The sequence below is a fragment of the Leptidea sinapis genome, chromosome 35 (assembly GCF_905404315.1).
Source record: "Leptidea sinapis chromosome 35, ilLepSina1.1, whole genome shotgun sequence".
NCBI classification, from domain to species: Eukaryota; Metazoa; Arthropoda; class Insecta; order Lepidoptera; family Pieridae; genus Leptidea; species Leptidea sinapis.
Window position 1 is genome coordinate 1,526,467 of NC_066299.1, and position 25,515 is coordinate 1,551,981.

General features: G+C 37.9%; 1 protein-coding gene across 3 annotated transcripts in view; it reads left to right on the top strand.

The window, feature by feature from the left end:
- Positions 1 to 735: 735 nt before the first annotated feature.
- Positions 736 to 25,515, top strand: part of LOC126975386 (putative ammonium transporter 2) — a 37,204-nt gene continuing 12,424 nt past the window's right edge. Inside the window, exons 1-6 of one of the 3 annotated variants that reach the window (XM_050823262.1) lie at positions 736 to 870; positions 3,763 to 3,940; positions 12,657 to 12,743; positions 20,635 to 20,833; positions 21,890 to 22,035; positions 22,929 to 23,092. In XM_050823262.1, the coding sequence (XP_050679219.1) occupies positions 3,793 to 3,940; positions 12,657 to 12,743; positions 20,635 to 20,833; positions 21,890 to 22,035; positions 22,929 to 23,092 (744 nt within the window). In that variant the 5' untranslated portion in view covers positions 736 to 870; positions 3,763 to 3,792. Of the gene's footprint in view, positions 871 to 2,898; positions 3,038 to 3,762; positions 3,941 to 12,656; positions 12,744 to 20,634; positions 20,834 to 21,889; positions 22,036 to 22,928; positions 23,093 to 25,515 lie in introns of those variants that run through there. The other 2 variants (XM_050823263.1, XM_050823261.1) reach the window with 2 other exon arrangements.

Sequence of the window (25,515 nt, forward strand, 5' to 3'; positions counted from 1 at the left end):
GTACTTTCAAAATAACGAGCACTTTTTAAATGGCGGCAATGCTCTTGAGATTAATCTGATGTTGCAGAAGAAGTGGATGGTAGTGATCACATAACGTGCCCTGTGCTTCTCCAGGGCATAAAAAGAATATGAAAGTCCCAGGCCCAAGGGTGTCGAAAGAGCCCACTAAAGGCATTTACCAGTGGGAGACTTCTTTGCACAAGATGCCAGAGATTATGGCTCTCACAACGGCGCCTTTTTTTGCCGTGAAGCAGTAACGGTACATTACTATGTGTTGGGCAAGTGAGACTTAACATCTTATATCTCAAGGGGACGACCTCAATTATTGGAGTGCCGCTTAGAATTTTTTTACAAGAAAACTGAGCAACTGCACTGTAATGGGCGTATCAATTACCACCAACTGAAAGTCATGTTAATCTCGTTTGTTCATCTTTTCCATAAAAAATAGGTCGATACAACACCAGCGCCTTTTTCTGTCGTTATTTTGTATCGGTTTGATGGACTTGAGTAAACTTACTGCGACTACGAAATTTAATATACCACTCAGAATATTGGGTTTTTTCCAGAATCTGAAGAAATGGCTGGATGTCCTTCTCGTCTTGTCACTTTTTCTCATTTAAAAAAAAAACTAATAAAAGTACAGACAGATAATTTAAACGGAACCAATGAGTACTAGTCTCTTTTACCAGAGCATCAATTACTTTTGAACTCGGCGAATTCTTTAGTTCAGTTTGTGTTCAGGTTGCGTCTATACGAGACGTAAAATTTGTTTTTTTAATAGATATAAAAATATATATCATTTTTAAATGTTAGTTTTAAGTTTGTATTCATTAAATAGTGATTAACGTGGTTTTAGTGATGATTTTATAGGTGAGTAGAGAATGTATTTGTTTTTGTTTTAATTTGCTATCAAAACTTTTTTATTTTTTAATTAGTATTTTGGGAATTCGTTTTTTAAATTTTCATCTCGTTATTGATCGGTTTTATAATATTACTAGCTGCCCCGACAGACGTTGTTCTGTAGATAATAAAAAAACACTGTTTTATAGGAATTTGCCAATAATATTTCAAAACATCAAGAATTATTTCGTAAAAATGATCCTTGTTGTTACAATAAAATTGTTTCACAGCGGAACTGTCAAACCGTACGCCACTAAATAAAATAATATGTCTATACAAAACAAATATTGAAAATAAAAATAATTATGGGTCCCAAATCGAAATAAAAACTATCCTATCTCTCAAGTTGGACCAAACTGCACTCCATGAAGTACTCTCATCGCGGAGTCCATCGCGGACAAACAACGTGTCACGTAATTTATATATATTAAATTATACCCTTTAGTGTTTTATAAGTATTTTATGAGATACGCTTGAGATAGGTAGAGGTAGAGATAGGTACAACTACATCTCTAGGTCCCGTTTAATGGGGGGTAAGTCCTGGATTACGCGAGTTCCTAAAAATTCCCTTTTTTTGTAAGAGGGAGCAAACGGGCAAGAAGTTCACGGGATGGAGAGAGATGAGGCAACCGCCCATGGACATCCGCAACAACAGGTGTCAAGGGATGCGTTGCCGGCCTTTAAGGTGGGAGTATGCTTTTTTCTTGAAGGTCCCTAAGTCATTTCGGTTCGGGAAAACAGCAGCCGGTAATTGATTCCACAAAGTTACTGTGCGAGGCAAGAAATTTATCCCTTTATACAGAAATACTCAATACCTAGTACCTACCGCTTTGCTCAACCCGGGAATAGCACTCCACACATTAATCACTTCGAGATGCACTTGCTACCATAACGCTATCAATGTAGTATTTTGCAAAATCGTGAAAAATTACAGACATTTATATATGAAGAAAATAAATTAAGAGAAGCCGAAACCTGAGAGTTGACAAAGACATATACAAGAATTATGAACGATACTTCACTGCAATGGTTGGTTCAATGGAAGAGCACTCGCATGGAACGCTAGAGGTCGCGGATTCGAGTCCCGCATCGTTCATAAATTTTGTTTATAAATTTAATTTGTGTAATTAATCCTAGAAGTGAGGGTTATAACTTTAAAAAAATAACGAATTGTTTAGATTTGAAAGAGCGACATCTCAAGTCAATTTATTAATATGCAAATATTGGGGTTGAGCAGGTGCAACTGTAAAGTAGATCCTGTAGATGAAGCCACAACCTGAGAGTTGAACAAGACATATACAAGATTAATGAACGATACGTCACTCGAACGGTTGGCTCAGTGGTAGAGCATTCGCACGGAACGTGAGGGGTCGGGGATTCGAGTCCCGCATCGTTCGTAAATTTTGATTATAAATTTAATTTGTGTAGAAAATAAAGTCTAAGCACTATTAGAGTCTTAAATACTTCCGCATCATCTAGATGTGTGGCGTGACGCAGTGAACTCATTCACTTCTGGTATTAAATAATATATATGGATATCACGAAAATATATAGTTTAGTTACTATTTAAAATCTGATTTTGTTCGTAAAATATTTTTGCTGATTAATTTAATTTCTTGATATAACTTTGGATAGTTTCTATCGAAGAAACTACAACTTTAATCATTTTACAAAGGTGATTTATTCGTAGAGTTATAACTTGTGTGTAAATAAAAAAATCAAATCAAATGAAAATCACTTTACTCATATAGACCACAGACTACCTTACATAACAGTGTAGCACCAAAAACAAGCCGATTAAAGTGTAAATACATAGCCCCACGCACACACTACTACAGGCCGATAGGCGGCCATTATGAAAATTGTCATCGTCTGTGACAGATCAGTTTGCGTCTCAATAAAATATTTTTTTTAAATGCCGTAACTCTTTTCCATCAAATAGGGTATTTTACAATGGCTGTAATATACATAACAAATTAGTTTGTAAGGCATCCAATGTAATATGTCATCGTATATTGAATGCATCAACCTTTAGAGCTTGAATTCATTGTTTGTGTAAGAATGCTTCGTGAACATGATGGTCGTGATTACTGTCACAAATAGTAATTGCATTCAACAAATTGTTCTCTCAGGATGAGTAAGTATTAGTAGAATATTTAACTTTTTCAATTTTTGTAACTAATCTGTGGTTAACGGTGCTGGTGGCACATTTACACCTTATTATGTATTTTAGATAGTCAAATCTAATGTATCAATCACACTTAAAAATAAAATTTATAATTTTTTTATGAAAATAAGGGATGAGGCGAGCAGGATGTTCAGCTGATGGTAATTGATACGCCCTGCCCATTTTAATTTAATGCCGGTCAGTATTCATGAAAAAGCCATTTCTGAGATACACTACAACTGCGCTCGTCACCTTGAGACGTAAGATGTCAAGTTTCATTTGCCCAGTAATTTTACTAGCTACGGCGCCCTTCAGACCGAAACACAGTAATGTTTACACATTACTGCTCATGGCAGACATAGGAGCCGTGGTACCCATAATCTAGCCGGCATCCTATGCAAAGGAGCCTCCCACCGGTTATTATCATTAAAAGGGTTTAAGGGTTGGCTGTCGCTCGTACTTTTAAGTTACAATTAAAATTGTGTAGTAGTACTTTACGAGTAATAACCTTTATGAGACTACACATGAATATGGCTTCTGTTCTAAATATTTTTAGTAAGAGTTTTTACATTCGATGTATAAAATATAAATATCTTGTAACTTACTTTCTAATTTCTATCTAAAAGAAAAACCCTAACCCTGTGCTAAGTTTGACGGGATAAAGTTTATAATTCTAACAATATCCTTTGTTTTAGAATTTACAACATAAGGCCCCATATTCCACGATGGACTCAAACTGGACCTTCCACACGGGCCTGAGGTCCCCAAACCTAACCAACACCACCGTGAGCCTGCAGGAGAACTTCGAGATCGACCTGGAGGACACTAATTGGATCCTGACTTCATCCTTCATTATCTTCACCATGCAGACTGGTTAGTATTTTTTATGTCTACCATTAATGAAAGGAATAGAACTCGGTTAAAACTTACTATCCCTTAGCACAAGAGGGAAGGAGGTGGGGGGAAAGGAGAGTGAGGGGGGGCTCCCTCACCCCTGATACTACTCTCATTAGAAGGTAATGGACCGTTCCCGAGAAAAATAGTATTATAATCAAAATTAAAACTATGACATTTTAAAGGATTGATTCCCCCCTCCTAATTTGTAAATGAAGAGAAAATAAACTTTCCCTTTCTTTCTTCTTCGGAAAACGCCAACAATTCGATACTGGTAACTTTCGGTTGTGGTAACTGTTCTAACATAACTTTACCTAACTAATTTTTATGCTAACATAATAAGCGTTTACATTTTTTTTGTGTTTCATTTCACTGTTTTTCATTTACATCTGACAGCTTTTAGCCTCCCGCCGGCATGCCAGTGCTCATGTAATTTTGTTACGTGAAGCCAAAAGGCATTTATTTCCTTAGGCATTAATTTTTTTTTATAATTCTTTTTGATGTCATTTCTAATATACTAGATACCACTACCGCTTCGGAAACAAATGGCAATCTGAGAGAAAAGAAGCAACTGCAAGAAACTGCTGGGAGCAGCATACTTTGTCTGCGCTCTTTTTAATAAAAATATACAAAATTGTATTTTCATTACGTTCCAGGCTGTCCGATCACTGGGATATTCAGCTGTGGAGTAGGATTTACGATAGAGCCGTTTTTTAATAAAATTAAAATTTATTTATAGATAGTGCCTGAACAGCGGCTGGGACTTTATTATAAAAGTACATTTACCCTTAAAACTATTATGTATCTTGCTTTATCTGTTTTGACGTTAGAATAATTTTCGTTATTTTCTTGAAAACCGTGCTTTATCTTGTAATAAGAGTAGTAACACTATAATCGTGGACCAAAGCTCTATCATCTATAATTTTTTTACCTCCAAATTTGTGTTAAGAGATACTAGGTCCAACACCATAGGACTCATATGATAGTAGTTGACTAGGCGTCGCGGTGGCATGCGTGATTATCTCTGCATAAAATAAAATTGTAATTTAAAAAAAAAATATCACACGTCATTTAAAATCAAATCAAACAAAAACACTTTATTCATCTAGGTAAAGAAAATGACACTTTAGTATTATGTCAAAAGATTTTTCTTTTTACCAGCTAACACCACTTCGGAAGAGGTTGATGAGAAGAAGTTGCAAGAAACTCACTCTTTGAAATGAACATTTACAGATTGATGGTCTTACAATTTTTTTTAATTACAATATATGTAGTGATGCAACAAAACTAAGTAATTCCTTACATGACTAAGTAATTATAAAAAACATAAATATATTAAATAATTTTAAAAACATGAACCAGAGTTGCTGGTAACCGGATCATTCTACAAGTAGCGCCCGTTAACGAGCATTACGCATGGACCAGCAATCGCCTCTCTTTTGTTTGCCTAATTAGGATTCATCCATAAATCACATGAATTTCATGGTTTCTCACAGTTGGTTACATTTGTGTGATAATTTTCTAGTTTGAGTTACTTACCATAAAGGAGTACACCTTCCTTTCGAAGATTTTGCGCTTTTTTTGAAGGCACTAATGTCTTATCGTCGTATTCACAAGGTAGCCTATTACTCGGCTTGGTTGTACGTGGAAGAAAGTTCCTTGAAATCCTTTTTTTCTCATATCCAGACGAAGACAGAAGAAATATTATATAATTCCCAGTGTGTAAAATAATCCTACACACTCAGGATTCTTGAAAACACGAAATTTCTGTCAAACGATGCGATGACCTTAGATGCAATATTATGACGTCATGTTTTTGAAGCCTGATAATATTACTTAGCACTTATCCTTTACTGGTCAAGGCTTGGAACCGGTTTTTAAATTTAACGGTGTTTAATGATTAAAACTGTTTATTGTTTATTATTTTTTTCCTTTGATGCAATTACTAATCTTACTTACAAAAATATATTATTATAGCTCATTTTTAACTTTTCGCTAAGAAAATTGAAAATTTTCGAAAATTCGGGAAGTTATTGGTTTTCGCCGTTCTTCGTAAACCGAGCTTTCATCAGATCTCAACGGTTTAAGTTCCTAGGAAGCTTCCCCTACTATTCCCGCGATGGTGTCCTGTCCGTACGTCTGTATTTGTGTGTGTATGTATGTGTATGTATGCAAGTAAATAAAACTTTTATAACTTTTGAATGGCTGGACCTATTTCATCGCGGTTAGCGCCATTCGAAAGGGCTAAACTTAGATTTTGAAAATTCGGACCGGTAGATTTTAAGAAATCTCAAAAAAACTTTTTTCTTGTGTTTTTTTTGCAATAACTTTTAAACTGCTTTAACGCGGTCGATTCCAAAACTCAACTCTGAACATCAAAAGACCACATCGATCGCCACCAAGCCGGTCAATATCGTTTGATTCATTCGTGAGTTATCGTTGACGAAAGAAAACAGAAAAAAATGAATTACTTCGAACTTCCGAGTTCGATCAATTGAAATTCAAAGATTCTTATGAGGCTCAAAAAACTGCGTCGAATGCTGCCAACCGCATGAAATCGGTTCATTAATTCCAAAGTTATTATTATTGCCGTTTGAAATTAAAAAAATAGTGTTTTATTAAACTTTTACCAGACTTTTTGTGCTCGAAGAGCTCAAAATCGTCATAAACTGTACAATTTGAAGCGTTTAGGTATAGAATTAGAGGGATGTTGCAGGGATTGCAGTTCTTTAGGGTAAACCGTATTCATATTTTATTTTGAATAAAAAATATTTGAATTTGATATACTTACTAAATAATTTGGTCACGTACCATAGACAAATGCAATTAAATTTACATAATTATTATCATATATCGTAAATCACCAAGAAAAAGTAAGTTTTTAGAATAAAAGTATAGTTTAAATAACGCTTTAATAGCAGGGCCATACTTAAGACAAAATTGAATTGAAAATATCCAATAAAATTGGACGTAATTAAAAAAAAAACGTTCCAAGCCGCAATCATGTCGAAATTGAGTTAAGAACACAAAACTGGTCACGTGATTCATATTAACGAACTGATAAAAAATGACAGCCCTACTGTCACTCTTTAAATGACATCATGACTTAGTAGCCCAACTCATGTGTATGGAATACATTAATATTGATTAAACTTTAAACACGAATTCCTTAAAATGAGATGAATGTGGCTTGGAACGTTTTTCAGGAACCACGTCCAATTAAGGTTGACAATGAAACCCTTTTTTGAGCAATGCGCGTCACTAACACAAAGTGACATACAACTCGCGAGTTTAAGACGTAGCTTGTCACGCACACTATAGTAATAAACCTGGCCTGTTTTCATCGACTGTCTGTTAAAAGAAGCTCTATCTAGACATTTAAATTACTAAGGTTTATTATATAATAAATTATTGATACAAATGACGCGTTTGTTCTCAATTTCGCTGGCAAGAGACATCGAGAACGAGGAGGACCAGCACGCACACTCAGAAAAAATAATTATCTATCTGTTGTTACATTGACGATCGTGACACTCGGATTACATTTGTCTCACTGACCTGTATAAATACCACTGGACAGGCTGTTCGATATGTTTGACAGCTACTTTTGTGTGCCTATTTGAAGCGCCACTCGCGAGCGTCCAGAGATTTTTTTCAGTAATTTCGAGTTACCTACTAACTAGTAGTTATTACATTACATTAGTTTGTAAAACATTACTAACAGAGATATGAATCTGATCCGAAATAAAAGTTTTATTAATATTAATAATAATAAATTGCAAAGAGTTTTCGTTTTTAGTTCAATCCTCCGCAGTCATCGAATCCACTGCCCCTTGGTTGCAACTCAATCAGAGAGCCATTAAAAATTGTAATTGATATGTGGTATGCTTAACACATTACTTCTTCAGATCCAGTTCTAACGTATTCTCTTGAAATGGTGATAATAATTGATGCCCTCATCAAATTCTAATGATAGGAGACATTACCCTTGTTCAACAAGCAATTAACAAATACTTCCTAATATATTGTTAATTACAGTACGACATTGAACGAGTTAAATAATAATTGAGCTAAATAAGAATTGAACCGTTAGGCCGAGCCAGCTCTTATTCCCTTAGTCCAGTTTGTTTCATCGCCATTCGAAGTAGAACCACAGAAGGAGACCGACCATCTTCCAATAAATCTTACAGCCAATCAATTTATGAATCTGATGGCACGAATTTGGATAAACAGTTCTTGAGACCAATACCCGTGAAAATGTGGTAAAAGATACTCAATGAAGCGACGTCTCTATGCAATGCTAGGTGCTCCACAAGCAACCAACCATAATGTCAAGCCATACCTTGTAGCGTATATATAAACAAACAAAGAGAGCAAGAGACAAACATTTTTATTTTATTTACCTCACATAGCAACTACCATTACAGAACACCTAATGAGACAGTTACAAACAAACAAAAATAATATACGCAACCAACAAACAAATAAATCTAAAACTTATCAAACAATAGACACGGACGAATAAAAAAATAAGGACTCCGTGTCACCTTACATAACGGTAAACGTGTAAATACACAGCCTCACGCCTCATAGCCTTACACTAATACAAGCCGCCATCGGCCGCCATTATGAGATTTGCCAGCGTCTGTGACAGATCAGTTTGCGTCGCAATAAAATATTTTAAAATGCCGTGGTGCGTTGTGAAAAAGTGTAAAAACAATAATATAATATTATTTGTGGATATAATATGATTATTTAAGGGAGAAAAAATTGTGTAAGTGGTAAACACCGTAACCGCACACACACTAGCATAAAGGTGCTTCACTTGCTAATATCACGGCGCGGCGTCCTTCTTTTTTTACTATTTCGTGACAATAGCATTAAATATAAACCAAACATTACATTAGAAATAATACATCACACCAGAAAACACAAAAAACTTGAACATTGAACTACATGTAACAATACCCTTGCGAGTTCACCCCACGCACACCCAAGAATGTCCACTTTGTAGTGGAGTTCATTTACATTGCGAAGGGCTCCAGTTAAAGGCGACTTTGACGACAATGTTCTCGCCATCGGAACGGTATAGTAGCAGATGGAGGCGCCTCCACACGTACTGGTCCGGCACACGGAGACTTAAGCAGCACAGAACTCTCGGGTTGTGCTCCTTCCCGCGCAACAACTTCACCACATACGCTGCTAAGAAAAAAGTCCCCACGGACACTTAATTCATTATACCCTACCATACCCAGCACGAACAGCGTCGGGTACATAAATGGGTATACTCCACATATTGAAGTATAGGTGTCTAACGAATTTGTTTTGGATACGCTCTAACATCAACCTGTACATATCCTCATAAGGGGCCTATATCGCTGACATATATTTTCTCTAACATCTCTAACGGTTATTCAGCAAGATAGAAAAGAAAAGTGTCTTCTAAATCTATGCCATTCACTTTCTTTCGTTCGACGTTTTTCTTTCTGTTCTCATTTGCCTTGACCTTGACATTCTTTTCATACGAGTTCTCTTATATTTGCTCTCGTTGGCCTGACTCCTTTCTACAATCTACGACCTAATTTACAATCTGATCGTAAAATTCATAAACTTCTCCCACATTTGCTACATATGGCCTATCTCACTATTATCCTAAAAGTGTCACAAGATTATCCATTAATAATATGGAATTAATATCCGTAATGACTACGGACTAATTTGAGAATAGTATTGTAATTATCCTTGCTGATAAGGAAAACATTAGAAACATTGAACAAAATTTTATGTCTCAAGGCAATGCCTTGAGACATAAAATTTTGCAATCATAATAAAGTGTTTTGAATAAAGAGAAGTAATTAATTAGATTAAAAGATGATTATACCAATAGATACACGTTACAGAACGCCTTATGCTTTCCACGTGGCAGGGCAATGCTTCACGATAGCCAAAATAATATCTAGTCTGTCTGCAGTTCCGCCTAAATGTAAGAATTTGAAGTTATTTTCGACTTGATACGGGTCTCAAAAGAAATGACCGACTGTCAGTCAAGTATAACTTCAAAAACAGGAGGAGCTGATCAGGTTATGTTTATTTTTATCAATTTGTTCGATCAGAACTTCATTGATTCACTTTATAAGTAACAAATTGTTTAAATTTCATAATAATATACGAGTATATCTTTATTTATCTAATTTAGAAAACTAACCTATAAAAATTCCGAATCAGTCAATAATCGATGAAGTTCTGATCGAACAAATTGATAAAAATAAACATAACCAGATCAGCTCCCTCCTGTTTTTGAAGTTATACTTGACTGACAGTCGGTCATTTCTTTTGAGACCCGTATCAATATATATATATATATATATATATCTCCTTCCCCGGACTCGAACCCGCGACCTTTCGGGTTCCGTCCGAGCTCTTCCAACTGAGCCAATCCTGCGGGTGACGTATTGTTCATAAATCTTGTACAACTCTCAGGTTGTGGCTCCATCTACAGGATCCACGTTGATATATAACATGCTCAACCCCAATAATTGAATATTAGGAAATTTACTTCATATGTCGCTCTTTCAAATCTAAACAATCTGTCAGCTCAGAGTTCTCGGGCGGAACCCGAGAGATCGCGGATTCGAGTCCGGCATCGTTCATAAATTTTGATTACAATTTTAATTTTGCTTAAAATCATCATAACGAATTTAGGGGGTTCACAATTTAGAACAAACGAACAAAAGACCAATTAAAACCAATTATACCATTACATGCTCAAAATTAAAGGTACATAGTTAAAGCAAAATCTAAGGAGACTAGGGCCTGATTTAGTCAAACATTAACACTGTGACATTGGATTTTAGAATTTTTTTATTAGGATAAAGGCCCTAAATCAACCAGTGCGATTCCTGGGTAGGCCCAGGAATCGCACTGGTTGATTTTGAAATATATACATATATATATGTGTGTTGTATTAATACACTAATATTTGATAGTGTCGCTAATAAGGATCGAATTCTAGGAAATATCGACATACGGCAAACTCAAGAAAGAGCTCATTAACACAATACTCTTATTAATGTTATGTTACTTATCTATTAAACCACTTAATTGTTCAGTATGATGACCTTTGTTTTCAGTATTACACTATTATTGATTCCATTGAGAATATTTTTCCAGCCGTCACTTGATTTGTACATGTTTTTGTAGATTTTCTTTTTACGTACTGTTCTTTGACGTGATGATGACTTCTCGCTGGTCACATAAACTGCAATAATATTTTCTTAGAACTGCTAAGTCAATATCTTCTGTAGTTCACCGTACTCGGCTATTATGGCCCTGCGGTCCATCTTGTTAAAAAAGGACATAGTGTGACAGGGCCAAAAGCAAATTATCCAGCACTAATTCATAATTGTATCTAAATCTCGTCGAAATTATAAATTATAAAATTATAAATTCTAATTTATAATTTCGACGTCTCGAAAAGTTCCATCATAAATTAAAAAAAAAATATTATATACCTCAAAAGAACTGGCTTTTGGCTATCTGTAGAGGATAACCGGTGTTTATGTTTATTTTTCGGTTAGTATGGAAAAATATTAGTCATAACTAACCATTATTGAAAAGTTCGTTACATCAGAGAATAATAGAATAGAAAATAAATACTATTATCTGGATGCAACTTTTCCACAATAGAGTCGAAGCGGTTAACATTCATAAATGTACTTTTGTGAGCTTTTAATAATTGAAGGTGGTAATTTAATTATAATATAGGTAGTATTTGTTAGAAGCGACTAAACAATCAAATCAAAAGCAAGCTAATGAAGATAGTAGTACCATCAAACTGATCGGGCCATGAAGCCGAAAGATAGGAGTAGGCTCTTCTATAATCTGACGATGGTTTCATAAATCAGGGAGGTGTTGGGAGAAGAAAGAAATCTTGGCTCAGAAATATAAGGGAGTGGACTGGTATCTAGACAGTCCAAGAACTATTCCACTTAGCCATGGACTAGACGGACCAGTGGGAGGCTCCTTTGCACAGGATGCCGGCTAGATTATGGGTACCACAACGGCGCCTATTTTTGTCGTGTAGCTGTAATGTGTAAACATTACTGTGTTTCGGTCTTATAGGCGCTGTAGCTAGTGAAATTATTGGGCAAATGAGACTTAACATCTCATGTCTGGGTATTTCAAGAATCATGAGCGGCACTGCATTGTAATTGACAGGGCGCATTAATTACCATCAGCTGAACGTCCTGCTCGTCTCGTCCTTTATTTACATAAAAAATAAAAGGAAAAGTTAAAAAACCTGACTGCTGCGACCTCCAGTAATGGAGGGGCAGTTGAAGAAGAAGAAGTAGGAGGTTTTTGATAACAGTAGTAGGTTTCTTTAAAATATATGCGCGCTAATAGGCTACTAAGTAGCGCCTAATGACACACCATAGAATTTTCCAAGAATAATGCTGAGCGGCACTGCATTGAACTAGGCGTCTCATTTACCGTCAGTTGAAGGTCTTGGGTGTTTTGTCACGTATTCTCTTAAAAAATGTTATCTGCTCTATGACCTTTGTTTGCTGGGTAATGAAAATTGTTTTGGGATCATCGGCCACAGCCAATAGCGACTGTTTCCGATATGACGTGATTGATCTGACCAATGAGCATTCAGTTTGACCAAACTATAACTAAAATAATTTTTTGTCTCCAGGTTTCGGCATGTTGGAATCAGGCTGTGTTTCTGTGAAGAATGAAGCCAATATCATGATGAAGAATCTTGCTGACATCTCATTGGGAGGTTAGTATGGGATAAAGTCCTAAAATCAAAACTTCGAGTGATCTTAACGTTCTACGAACCTAAAACTCGTGGATAAGATTTTTTTATGAAAATAAGGGACGAGATGAGCAGGACGTTCAGCTAATGGTAATTGATACGCCCTGCCCATTATTGTAATGCAGTGCCGCTCAGGATTATTGAAAAACCCAAAAATTCTGAGCGGCACTACAATTGCATCTCAAGGTGATGCGATGTTAAGTCTCATTTGCCCAGTAATTTTACTAGCTACGGCGCCCTTCAATTTTAAAGTCAAAAAAACATTATTAAATTAGGCTTAAACTAAGCGCTTTTGGATCATTACTACGGAAAGTACGTTCGTAAAAAGTTGAGCTCGTAAGAAGAACCTACAAGAAACTCAACGGCCACTCTTTTCAATCAAATAGATTATTTTACAATGGCTGTAATATAGATAACAAATTAGTTTGTAAGGTGCTACATCCAATATATGAGTCGTGTTTAAATAATATAAATTATTTTTTTTAAAGTAATAAAGAATTTACTATATAAATATTAATTATCGTATATTGGATGCAACTTCAGACCGAAACACAATAATGCTTACATATTGCTGCTTCTCGGCAGAAATTGGCGCCGTCGTGGTACCCATAATCTAGCCGGTATCCTGTGCAAAGGAGCCTCCCACTGGTAAATAGGAGTTGTTAGGAGAATAGACTCGTCACATGCAATAATGCACTACTTCTTCTTCGCGTGCCTCTGAGACTAGCGAGGGTTGGCAGTCAGCTTTGTAATTTTAACTTTTTGTCCTAAAGGCGAAATAAAAAATAATGCACGGAGCGAGTAAATTATTACAATGCGCTCGAATTTTGCGTCAATGAATAATTTATAGCGCGTTTGTCCTTCACATTGCCGATTTAAATTTTGATAGACATTTTGATTTATACTCGTATTTATATATCACATTTACATACATCACTCCTTTGAATAATTGTTCGTTTGTTATTTATTTATTTATTTAGAAACAATCAGTCACATATATTTCGGTTTACAGAGATGATAATAGTTTCCCTAAAATTAATATTTTATGATAACTAAGACAGCAACTTACAACAAATTAAAGTACAGCAGAAATTTTCCAATTTAATTTTTTTCTTAGCACAGTTTTTTTTTTTTTTGAGAGGTGGAAATACTATTACGTATTTACGCCCCGGAACGGGGCGTAATATGTCGGACTCGAGTGTCCGCGTAAGCGGACGCCCCATACGGACTAAAACCTCCTCTGTGCTGTTAGTAGCCCTGGCTTTCACAGCGAAGTAGGACGTGGGCCGTGGACTACGCAACAACAGTCGCGGGGCGTCTCCTAAGGAGACTCGAACCTCAGACCGGCTGTGTGCTTGTGGGAAGGAGAGAGAATGAAAATGAAGATGAAATGAAGATGAAAAGATGAGAAGAACACACTCGCCGGCGAGTGTGGTGATGTTTAGTGTAATGTATTTAAGTGTGTGTGTATGTGTTTATGATTGTATGTATGTATGTTTGTATGTGTGTAAGTAGTGTAAATGTTAGTGTGCATGTATGCTTGTGTTTGTGTCTGTTTGTGGAGTGTGTTTGTGGTTGTGTAAGTGGTGTATGTCAGTCCGTCAGTCAGTCCGTGTGTTAGTGAGTGTAGTGAAACTATTACAGGACGAGGACTAACGTCTCGTCGGGTATCAAAACAATGTGTGGTGTATCTAGAGTGCGGGCCGCTGGCCATCGTCAGAGTGACGAGTGCCAGTGGTTTGCGGTGGTTGACCGCGCCTACGCCTGCGAAGGCGGTGTGTGCGTGTTCGTGTCGGTGTTTGTGTGGGTGTCGCGTTCGCGATGGTGATGTCGTCATCCGGGTCTACCGTTACGTGTCTGGGACGTCTTATTGGGTTGAGACTATGGTGAAGGGGGGTGTACCCGCATGCCTTCCTAACCAAGATGTTGGGATGGTTAGGCGCCTTGTCAAAGAAGCGTCGCGAGATCTCTTTAAAGTGTTGAGCTATCGTCGGAAGCTCTAGGTCGCGGTGAAGGTCAACGTTTCGGATGAACCACGGGGCTCCGGTTGCCATGCGCGTGAATTTATTTTGAACTTCTTGCAAACGACGCGTCGACGTAAGTAGCTCGGTCGGGTGTGCGCGAAAACAACGCTTGCGTATGACAGTATGGGCCGTACGATGGTTTTGTACAGCGTCACTTTGTGTTTGAGCGGAAGTTTGCTTCGCCCACACACAAGTGGATAAAGGCGACTGAGGACAAATCGGGCTCTATTGCATACCGTATCAATATGTTTCTTGAAGTTCATATTGCTGTTGAACGTGACTCCTAAGTATTTGTAATCCTTCACCCACGGTATGGGTGTTTCATACAATTTAATGACGTCGGTCGGTCGTTTTTTAGCGCGGATCTATTCGCGTTACCGAAGAGTACCGCTGCACTCTTGGTGGGGTTCACTTCAATCCGCCATTTTCTGAACCAGTTGCCTAGTTCAGCGACGGCGGCTTGAAGCACTTTAATGATCCTGCTCAAGGTTGAGCGGTTCAATAGAGCGGAGCCAAAGTAGAGTGCCGTATCGTCAGCGTACTGAGCGAGCTGGACATTCGGAAACTTGGGAATGTCGCTCGTGAAGAGCGAGAAAAGAGTGGGAGAGAGGACTGAACCCTGTGGCACGCCAGACCTGATGGGTCTGGGTGAGGATAGGGTGCCCTCTACTCGATATCGGAAGGAGCGATCAGTAAGGTAGGCTCGTATGATGCGCACGAGCCTGTCTGGCACTCCCAGTTGATACAGCTTGAATACTAAGCCGTTGTGCCATACCTTGTCGAATGCCTTCGCGACATCGAAAAACACGGCTGCCGTGGTAGCGTGAAGTTGACGCCGTACGAGAATGTACTCGGTGAGTCGGTGAGCCTGCTGGGGACACGAGTGAGCGGTTCTGAATCCGAATACCCGAACCTGAACCTGATACCTGACATACAGTGTCGGGTATCAGGTTGAGCTCCGCGATGTAATGATTAAGACGCGCGAGAATTAATCTTTCGTAAAGTTTCCCGATCGAGTTAATTAAGCTAATAGGCCTATAGCTACTCGGATTAGCTTTAGGTTTATTGGGTTTTGGGATACCGATAACAATGGAATCTTTCCATTGTTCGGGGAACGCGCTATTAGACAATAGAATATTAAAAATGGTAACCAATAAAGTAATAAGAGTCGAGGGTAGGATTTTAAGAACCCTATTGTTTATAGTGTCGGGCCCCGGGGCCTTCTTAGAGTGAAGCTCCTTAATGATTAGCTTCACCTCTTCGTAAGAGGTGGGTTTTATTACATCGCCTGAAGGGCTCAGAGCGGAGCGACCTTCAACTTCACGATCAACTTCGTCAACGTGTGTCGGGTCGGCTGCTGCATTTGGAGAGCACTGACTCTCGAGACTATTGGCGAGGCATTCAGGCTTCTGATCGTCATCGAGCGCCGGCTGCCGTCCCGGTCTGTCCAAAGGAGGCATGGCAGTGGGCGGCTCCTGTTTGAACGCGCGAGGCAGCTTCCAGAAAGCCACATGTGATGGCTTAAGGTTGCCGAGCAAGCAGTCCCAACGTTCGCCGCGGAGTTCCGCGATACGTTCCCGTACCACCCGCTGTAGGTAGCGGAGGTGGCGCCTATTCTCGACCGACGGATACCTGTCGTAAAGTCTAGTGGCTCTGTGCTTCTGTGTGAGTAAGTTCCTGACCTCTGGAGGCAGGTTTAGGCGATGCGGTTGCATCGTCGGAACCTGCCTGGAGCAGGCCTTGATCCTATTCTGTATGTGTGACGTCACATGAGAGATAGCACTGTGAGCCGTGACGACCGAGTCGATGACGTCCGGTATAAGGTCAAGGTCGTCGGACTTGATAGACTCGAGATCCTTTTCCAGCCGTTGCCAGTCGATCACTGTTTTCGTCGGTGGTTGAAAGTTGACCGGTGGGCCTAGATTTAGGACGACGGGCCGGTGGTCTGACTCTAATTCGTGAAAAACCTCGATTGAATTTACATTGAGCGTTACGTTCTTAAGTAACGCAACGTCTAGAATGTCGGGTCGGTGCGCGACGTTATCCGGATAATGTGTTGGTTCGTCGGGTGCTATTACTGAAAAGTTCAGCGTATCTGTCAGCGAATCTAATAAGATTCCGTTTCTATTTGTGGCTCTACTGTTCCAGCTGGAGTGTTTGGCGTTAAGATCGCCACCCACTATGACTGCAGCTCCGTGGCCGAGTAATGCTTCTATATCTGTGTATAATACTTTTTTGTTGGGCGGAAGATAAGCTGAAATAACAGTGATCGGCTGGTGATTCGCCATACTGACCCGGATGGCAGAGGCCTCGATGTTAGTGAGGACCGGAGGATCTATAGGTATACAGTGTAGAGACCTTTTAAAATAAATGAGGGTGCCGCCCATACGGGTGGTGCGATCATTCCTGACTAAGTTATAATTAGCGATACGCGGATCGCGTATACGTGGTTTTAGAAATGTCTCTTGCACTAAGAATAGGTCTAATTGATGTTCGTGAGCGAACTCCTTCACCAAGTCTAGTTGAGGCTTAAGGCCTTGGGCGTTAAAATACGCTATACGGAGCGTATGTGGTTTAACCCGTCCGCTTACGTAATTAGGCATCGCGAATGTTTTTATACTTTCGCCCTATATCGGTGAGGGCACGGAATATTTTGCCGTTGTCTGCCATAACTTGCAGGAGCGACGGCGGGTCGTCCCGGACAGCATCGAGCCTGCTGGCCAGGGCTGTGATTTCATCAATGTCGATCAGCTCTGACAGTTCGAACATGAAGGCAAAGGTGCTGCCGCCTTTGTTACCTGTTGCCGTGGACGCGGGCGCCGGTCTTAGCACAGTTATAACATTCTTTTCAAAAACTGGATAAGCATTCTTTAAAAATATCTAAGTCGCCTAGTTTTCCATTAATAAGTCGGCATGTCCGCCTTATATATCTATTTCCAGCATAACACTTTCCTCCTCCTCTTTTTAACTACGAACAAAGGTTTACTTCGACAAGTTTATTATTTATATATATTTATTTGGGAACTTGAAAACAAAGTGCATGTAAAGGAGCTTCAACGTGATTATTTACGATTTTATAAAGTAGCATTGCATCAAAAGAGTTTCGGCGATCGCTTAATTTCATAATATTGTTACACGATTCGGTGTAGCTGGGGTACCTAGAGTTACTATTATAATCTAGTGACTTTACAATTTTTTTCTGTAGACTTTCAATTCGGTTTGTATGGATAATATGGAAAGGACTCCAAACACTACAGGCATATTAGATGTGACTCCTTAAACACTAAAAATTTTTTTTTATATTATGCGTAGAAGGCCTATTAAGTGGTTTTCCAACTCGTAACATAAAACCTAAATGTTTATATGCTTTGCTTAACATTTGATCTATGTGAGGTAAAAAACAGGCAGCTTTGAATCCATGATAACTCCTAAGTCACGAATATGAGTAACTAACTCTAGTCAATTTTTTATTACACAGTTTGTAATTGAACATTACTGGTAATCGCTTCCTACTAAAAGTGATGACAAAGCACTTATAGGTGTTCAAAAAAAGATGGGCAACCATCTTTTATAGCAATTTAATATATATAGCAATATAACAAAAATATTCTAAGCTACTCAAATCCAGTCGAAGAGAATTACAGTCTTTTACATTTTTAATAACTCTAAAAAGTTCTGTGTCATCAGCATATAAAAGTATATTAGATTTTTTTTATATAGTCACTCATATTGTTAATATATAATATAAATAGTAATGGTCCCAAATGTGATTCTTGTGGGAATCCAGAAGGAATAGATTTGTAACACGAAGTAGTCCACCTAAGACAACAGCTTAAGAACAATTTTCTTTGTAGGATTATATTCAACGAAAAAGATCGCCGTGTATACCAAGTCGATAAAGCTTATGTAATAAGGTCTTATGGCATATTTTATCAAAAGCCTTAGCAAAATCAATATACACAACGTCTACCTGTACGTTATCAACCAAAGCACCTAACTGTAGCCAATTTAAAAAGAAAAGTGATGTACATAGTGTCAATATTCGAAACAAATATAAACTCGCAATTCCATCTACTAGGCTCCGTAAAATTGCTAAGTCTTTTAAAGTGGATTGTGTTATATTTTATAATAAACTCCCAAATGATATTAAAATATAACCTATTAAAAATTTAAATGTATTGTAAAAAATTAATTAACATCTAAGGCCTATTATAATGTGAAAGATTATTTGAATGATAAAGATAGTTGAAATTAATGTTCAAATTTTGTTAATGAATATTGTTTTACTCATTTGAATGCTATTGTAAGTTTTCTACTTCATACTGACCTGTACTAAATAATTTATAAAGTTTTACAGTGAATAAAAATGTTATCCGTTATCCGTTGTCAGCACTAGTTGGTAGGAGTATATTCAGTCATTATATACAGTCAGATTCAGGCCACTGCGCTTCAGAAATAAGTAATCCAGTAATTAAAAATTTATGATTTGGGTTATTTACAGCTAATTTTCCACAAATATATAAGAAAATATGAAAAAAAGTTAAAGTATCTACTTGTATTCATTTTCACAATTCAATTTAGTATTGTAGGTACCACTCACCTGTTTTCCAGCTGTATTCTTTTGTTACCAGCTAATTTTCATTTGCTTTTTTTTCTGTCAAAGTGATTGAATATAATGATGATACCTGTCATTTAAAAAAAAAGGAAAATATGCGATGGAAGCCGCGATCAAATTCTGTGACGCCAATGGAACTAATGCAGTGTCGGTAAGGGCTATATTTCCCCGCGACACCAGGGTGCAGCAATTGCTAATGCAATTTGTTATTGCTGTAATAGTTATTTATGCAACTGTTGTGTAATAAGGGGTATTAAAACACGAAAATGGATTTATAAAACGAGGCCAAGCCGAGTGTGATAATAGTACCACATGAGTGTATTAATACCTAATCATCAACAGTTGCATACAAGACTTTATCTACAACCAGAATATGAATCCTCTAAAAGATTCTGAAACAGTTAGCTTACTGCTAACATTAAAACAGCCAGTCCTAGAAGTAATCTAATATCATCCATTACTGATCATATACAAATAAACTAAGTATTAATGAAACAATTATTTATTTTAGTAGTTATTTACATTTTGTATAGTGCAATTAATAAAATTCACTTGAATAATATGTTATTTAACAGCGTTTAAAATATCCAGCGGTGTGAAACCTAGAATCGCTCATTTTTTCAAGAAAAATGGCGGGGTTTCGAATAACCAATTTTTTTTTACAGCGCCCCACGTTCTGGTAGTGTAAAACGCGCGTAAACGAAAATGTTCTTTTTTTGAAATTCATACAGATATCACGCATCGAGAAATAAGAATGTGGCTGTCTGTTAAAACTCTGCGCATAAAGGGATCGAAAAAAAACAAAGGAGTGTTGTAATGAAATTCAGTACAACATTACAGCACTCGTTTGGATGATGTAATGGTTATTACGACATTGGGTGTTTTAATGTTGGTAATAAGCTAACTCTTTCAGAATCTTTAATAGAGGATTAAAAGCATGGGTGTAGATAAATAATTATTACATTACATGGTACTCATTGATTGAAAAGAGTGGCCGTTGAGTTTCTTGTATGTTCTTCTCACGAGCTTTATCTGATACATACGTTAGATTCAATAATTTAAAAGAAATATTTATATTGCCCATTCAAAAGCGCTAAGTTTAAGCCTAACTGAATAAAGTTTTTTTGACTTTGAGTGTCACAATGGTTGCGGATTAGAATTCCAAAGCCCTCGCATAAAAAGGTTGCACTTCAAAACTAATTATGTTTCCTTTCAGGGTTGACGTACTGGATATTTGGCTACGGGCTATCATTTGGCCAGGGCAAGTTCTCGAACCCGTTTATAGGAGTTGGGGACTTCCTCCTGGACCCCCCGGTAGGAGACGCTCTCATGGGACCAGTGTTCGCCTCGTTTCTGTTCCAACTTTCCTTCGCTACCACTGCCACGACCATCGTCAGCGGAGCTATGGCCGAAAGGTAAGATAGACCAAGGAAAACACAAGACAGCACACGGGTAGAGCTATCTAACCTTCATCATCATCATCCGGAACACGTCCACTGCTGGACAAGGACCTTCCTCAAAGATTTCCACGACAATCGGTCCTTGGCTGCCCTGATCCAACGTATTCCGGCGATCTTCGGTCCATCTGAGAGGGGGGGGGGGCTATGGCCAACGGCCATCTGTCCGTCGAACTATGTGCCCTGCCCACTGCCACTTCAGTTTTGCAATCATTTGGGCTTTGTCGGTGACTTTGGTTCTTCTAAGGAGCTCCTCATTTCTGATTCGATCTCGCAGGGAAACTCCGAGCATAGCCCTCTCCATTGTCGTCTGACCGACCATGAGCTTTCTCATAAGGCCCATACTTACCGACCACGTCCATAGTTAGCGACCACGTATCTAAACTTAATCGTAAAAAAAATATTCTTACATTTAAAATAAATAATTGAACTTTAAAAATTTTCAAACAAGCAAATTATATGTTTAAGAAACAGAATTTTACACTCTTACGCGATCGCATACGATGTACGTGCCAGTGGGTACGCTGCGCTAGCGCGCAGCTACTAGATTTCACTACCTATAGTTGTCATCATTGTAGCGCCACGCTATATAAAAAATTCGAGTCACGTTGTTTGTCCGCAATGAACTCTTAATCTACTGAAACGATTGAATTCAAATTTTGCATACTGTATGCACTTGGATCCAACATGAGAGATAGGATAGCTTTAATTTCAATTCGTGACAAATAGGTGACATAGCACCATCACCCCGGAAGAACACTGCACGTACGGTTAGTTACACTGCTATTACAGAAATAGGTGTCGTAGCAGTACTACCCCTGACGAACACTGCACATACAGTTAGTTACACAGCTATTACAGAAGTATGTGTCGTAGCAGTACCACCCCGGATGAACACTGCTCATACAGAAATTTATACTGCAACTACAGAATAGGTATGGTAGCAGAACTGCCCCGGACGAACACTGGAAAATTACCTAAGTTCTATTCCAACAAAATTATTTCTTCTTCCAGATGTAATTTCAAAGCATACTGCCTGTTCTCTTTCCTGAACACTATAGTATACTGTGTTCCTGCGGGTTGGGTTTGGGGACAACATGGCTTCTTGAACAAACTGGGTGCAGTTGATATCGCCGGCTCGGGGCCCGTGCATCTTATTGGTAAAAGTTTAAACATTTTATTGAATAATATCAATTTGTGATCCAGAGACTCGATTATAGTACCGTAACACCAAGATGTAGAAGGAAAAGTAAGTGAAAAATCTACACGAACTTACGACGATATTCAAAGGTTGTGTATGAAGTGTGCTGCAACTGGCACTGTATTCTAACAGCTAATACCCAAGGCATTGCCACGCTCTCATGGGAATCGCCAGAAAATATCACATTACGTTTTTTTTATGCCATGCATTATATGTATCAAAACAATTTACTCTCACTCCATTATTTATTAGCTATACAAGAATTTCCAATGTCATTACTTTACTTTTTTTATGACAATAAGGGACGACACGAGCGGGACGTTCAGCTGATGGATGGTAATTGATATGCCCTGCCCATTACAATGCAGTAACGTTAAGGATTCTTGGAAAAACAAAAAGTTCTGAGCAGCACTACAATTGCACTTGTCACCTTGAGACATAAGATGTTAAGTTTAATTGGCCCAGTTATTTCACTAGCTACGGCGCCCTGCAGACCGAAATACTATAATGCTAACATATTACTGCTTCGCGGCAGAAGAATGCGCCGACCCATAATCTAGCTGGCATCCTGTACAAAGGAGCCTCCGACTGGTAAATGCCCTTTGTCTATTTTGAAGCCGTCGGTCCAAGAGACGAACCGGCAAGGAACTCAGCATGTTTCATCCTCCCTTTACAGTTTTCATATTATCCATACATTTTTATCATCTACTGAAACTTCCCTATTCTTTTTATGCCCCGGGGAAGCACAGGGAAGAAACTCGTCAATCACATTTAAGAACTAATAATAGAGTGAGATCTATTATCGTTTCCATACTTTACTCAAGAGTCATCTCATACTGTCAATCGTTCTAGGTGGTTCATCAGCGTTCGCGTCGGCACTGATGCTGGGCCCTCGACTAGGAAGATACGCCAAGGGCTACGCTCCCCTGCCCTTGGGGAATCCGGTCAATGCAGTGATGGGGACCTTCGTGCTCTGGTGGGGATGGCTTGCTTTTAACTCTGGCAGTACATACGGGGTGAGTAATTAATATTTTTATATTAATTAATTCAGATAATTACACCATGAAAACGTTATTATACAATAATTATTATGTTAATAATGTAATAATTAGAAATATTTATATTGACGATCCAAAAGCGCTTAATTTAAGCCTAATTGAAGTTATTTTGACTTTGATATATCTATATATATATATTGTTAGATTCGACAAACTGTGAAAGCATTTTGTACTGCCTCCTGAGAAGAAAACTATGTATCACGTAGAAAAGTAGTAGTCCGTTAGAGTAAGGTCTGGCGAATACGGAGGGTGACGAATTGTTTATTAGTTGCAGTTACTGTAGAGTTAAAACGGTTTCTGGTGCTGTCTGAGGTCTCGCCTTATCATGGAACAATAATGGTGAAGATCGATTCATGAGTCGGGGCTGTTTCACTGCTAGTTATTGCTTGACTATTACCCACCCATTTTACATTATTTTATTGATTGATTTGAATGTGTCAATATTGTTGGCCAGATAACGTGAAACCACTAATCCCTGGGTAGTTTGACTCGGATTGGCTTCCAACAATCTCTTTCAATTCATTGTTATTGTGTGTGGTTCGGTCTTCTTTCGTACGTTAAAATGAAAGTTTCCATCACGAAAGCGTTTAAACAAAAATGTCACTATGCGTTCATCATCTCCAAACGCAACTTTTTCTGTTTCTGCCGTCTGTCGGAAATCGTATTAAAAAATCATGATGTGATGTATGAAATTGCCGATTTGTACTTAAAAATTGAAATTCGTTTTTTTTTTTAATTTAATATATTTATTTAATTAAAATAATTACCATTATTATCCATAAATTGCTGCCATCTAATAGGATGGTCATTTATGTCTTCGCGATATAACTGTGGTGATATAGATTCGACAAACTGTGTGAAAACATTTTGTATTGCCTCCTGAGGAGAAAACTTTTTATCTTAGTATATATATATATATATATATATATATATATATATAACTATTTCTGCCGCGCTATTTTCGCGTTGGAACTCATACTCAAAAATCACTCGAATTTTCGAAGTATCCATCTTTCTTGGCTAAGCTGAATAAAAAAAAAACTGAAAGTCGATAATCGAATGTTGCACATTTTTTAAAAGAAGAACTACATAGGTATGTGATAAAAAATTTCTCTCAAAAATCTCAAACCATGAGGGTTCTATGTCAATTCGAAGTACCTATTACAGTTACCCTGCGAGATCGAATCAGAAATGAGGAGATCCGTAGGAGAACCAAAGTCACCGACAAATGATGATAATAGCCCAAATGATTGCGAAACTGAAGTGGCAGTGGACAGGGCACATAGCTCGACGGACGAATGGCTGATGGTGCAGTAAAGTCCTCGAATGATGACCACGTACCGGAAGACGTAATGTTGGTAGGCCCCCCATGAGATGGACCGACAATCTGGTCAAGATCGCCGGAATACGTTGGATAATGGCAGCACAGGACCGATCGTCGTGGAGATTTTTGGGGGAGGCCTTTGTCCAGCAGTTGGCGTCTTCCGGCTGATGATGATGATAGGTTTCAGGAGTATACCACTCATATCACCTCCTCTTCCATAAAATAGAATAAATTTATGAATGTAAGTAGCCGCGCAAATATATCTGTAACGTTTGACAGTCAAGTTTGACTGTATTGTGTTTAAGACATCACACACAAAGAATCGTATTAGTGAAGTTTGACAATGTAAATATTAAGATTGACAACTATTTGTTACCTACTCTTTACTGTGAAAACGTGCTCATGAATACGTAATTTCGCTTTAAACGGAGATCATCACTAAATTGCATTAGTAATGGCGCCATTAGCCATGATTGTCAAGTTAATGCCGTTTCTAAATTAGTTTAACTGCAGTAATTTTCTTACTATGTGGCCAAACGTTTTTATTGGTCTCCATTTGCTTGGGTAATTACGTGTTTTAATGTTAATTAAATGATTGATTGCTTCTTAGTTCATGTCTCCAGGTCTTTATGTATGATTGATTTATGTGAGCATTATGTACATGTTAGATAATTTATACATTTAGATACAGTCTCGTGCTGTTAGACAACCGACAAAAACAGGCAAGGTTTATTAATTTAGTGTAAGCTACGACTTACACTCGTGATTTGAATGAGACTTTGTGTTAGTGTGCGTGCATTGCTCAAAATAGTGGTTAACCCTAAACTCAATTTTTTTCGACGTTTTCACAGCTGTCATAGTCTATCTAGACGAATAAATGATCTAAGATGTTTTATCTTAGATGGTATTTATGTATGATAAAATGAAAACTTTCAACCAACTGTTTTATAATAATACGACTGTCAAAAATGGGGTTGCACCATGGAAGTCTAAAGAAGATCCTCAGAAAACGCGTGGTTGTAAAATGCCGTGGTTGTTGTAGAACAAATTGATGCGG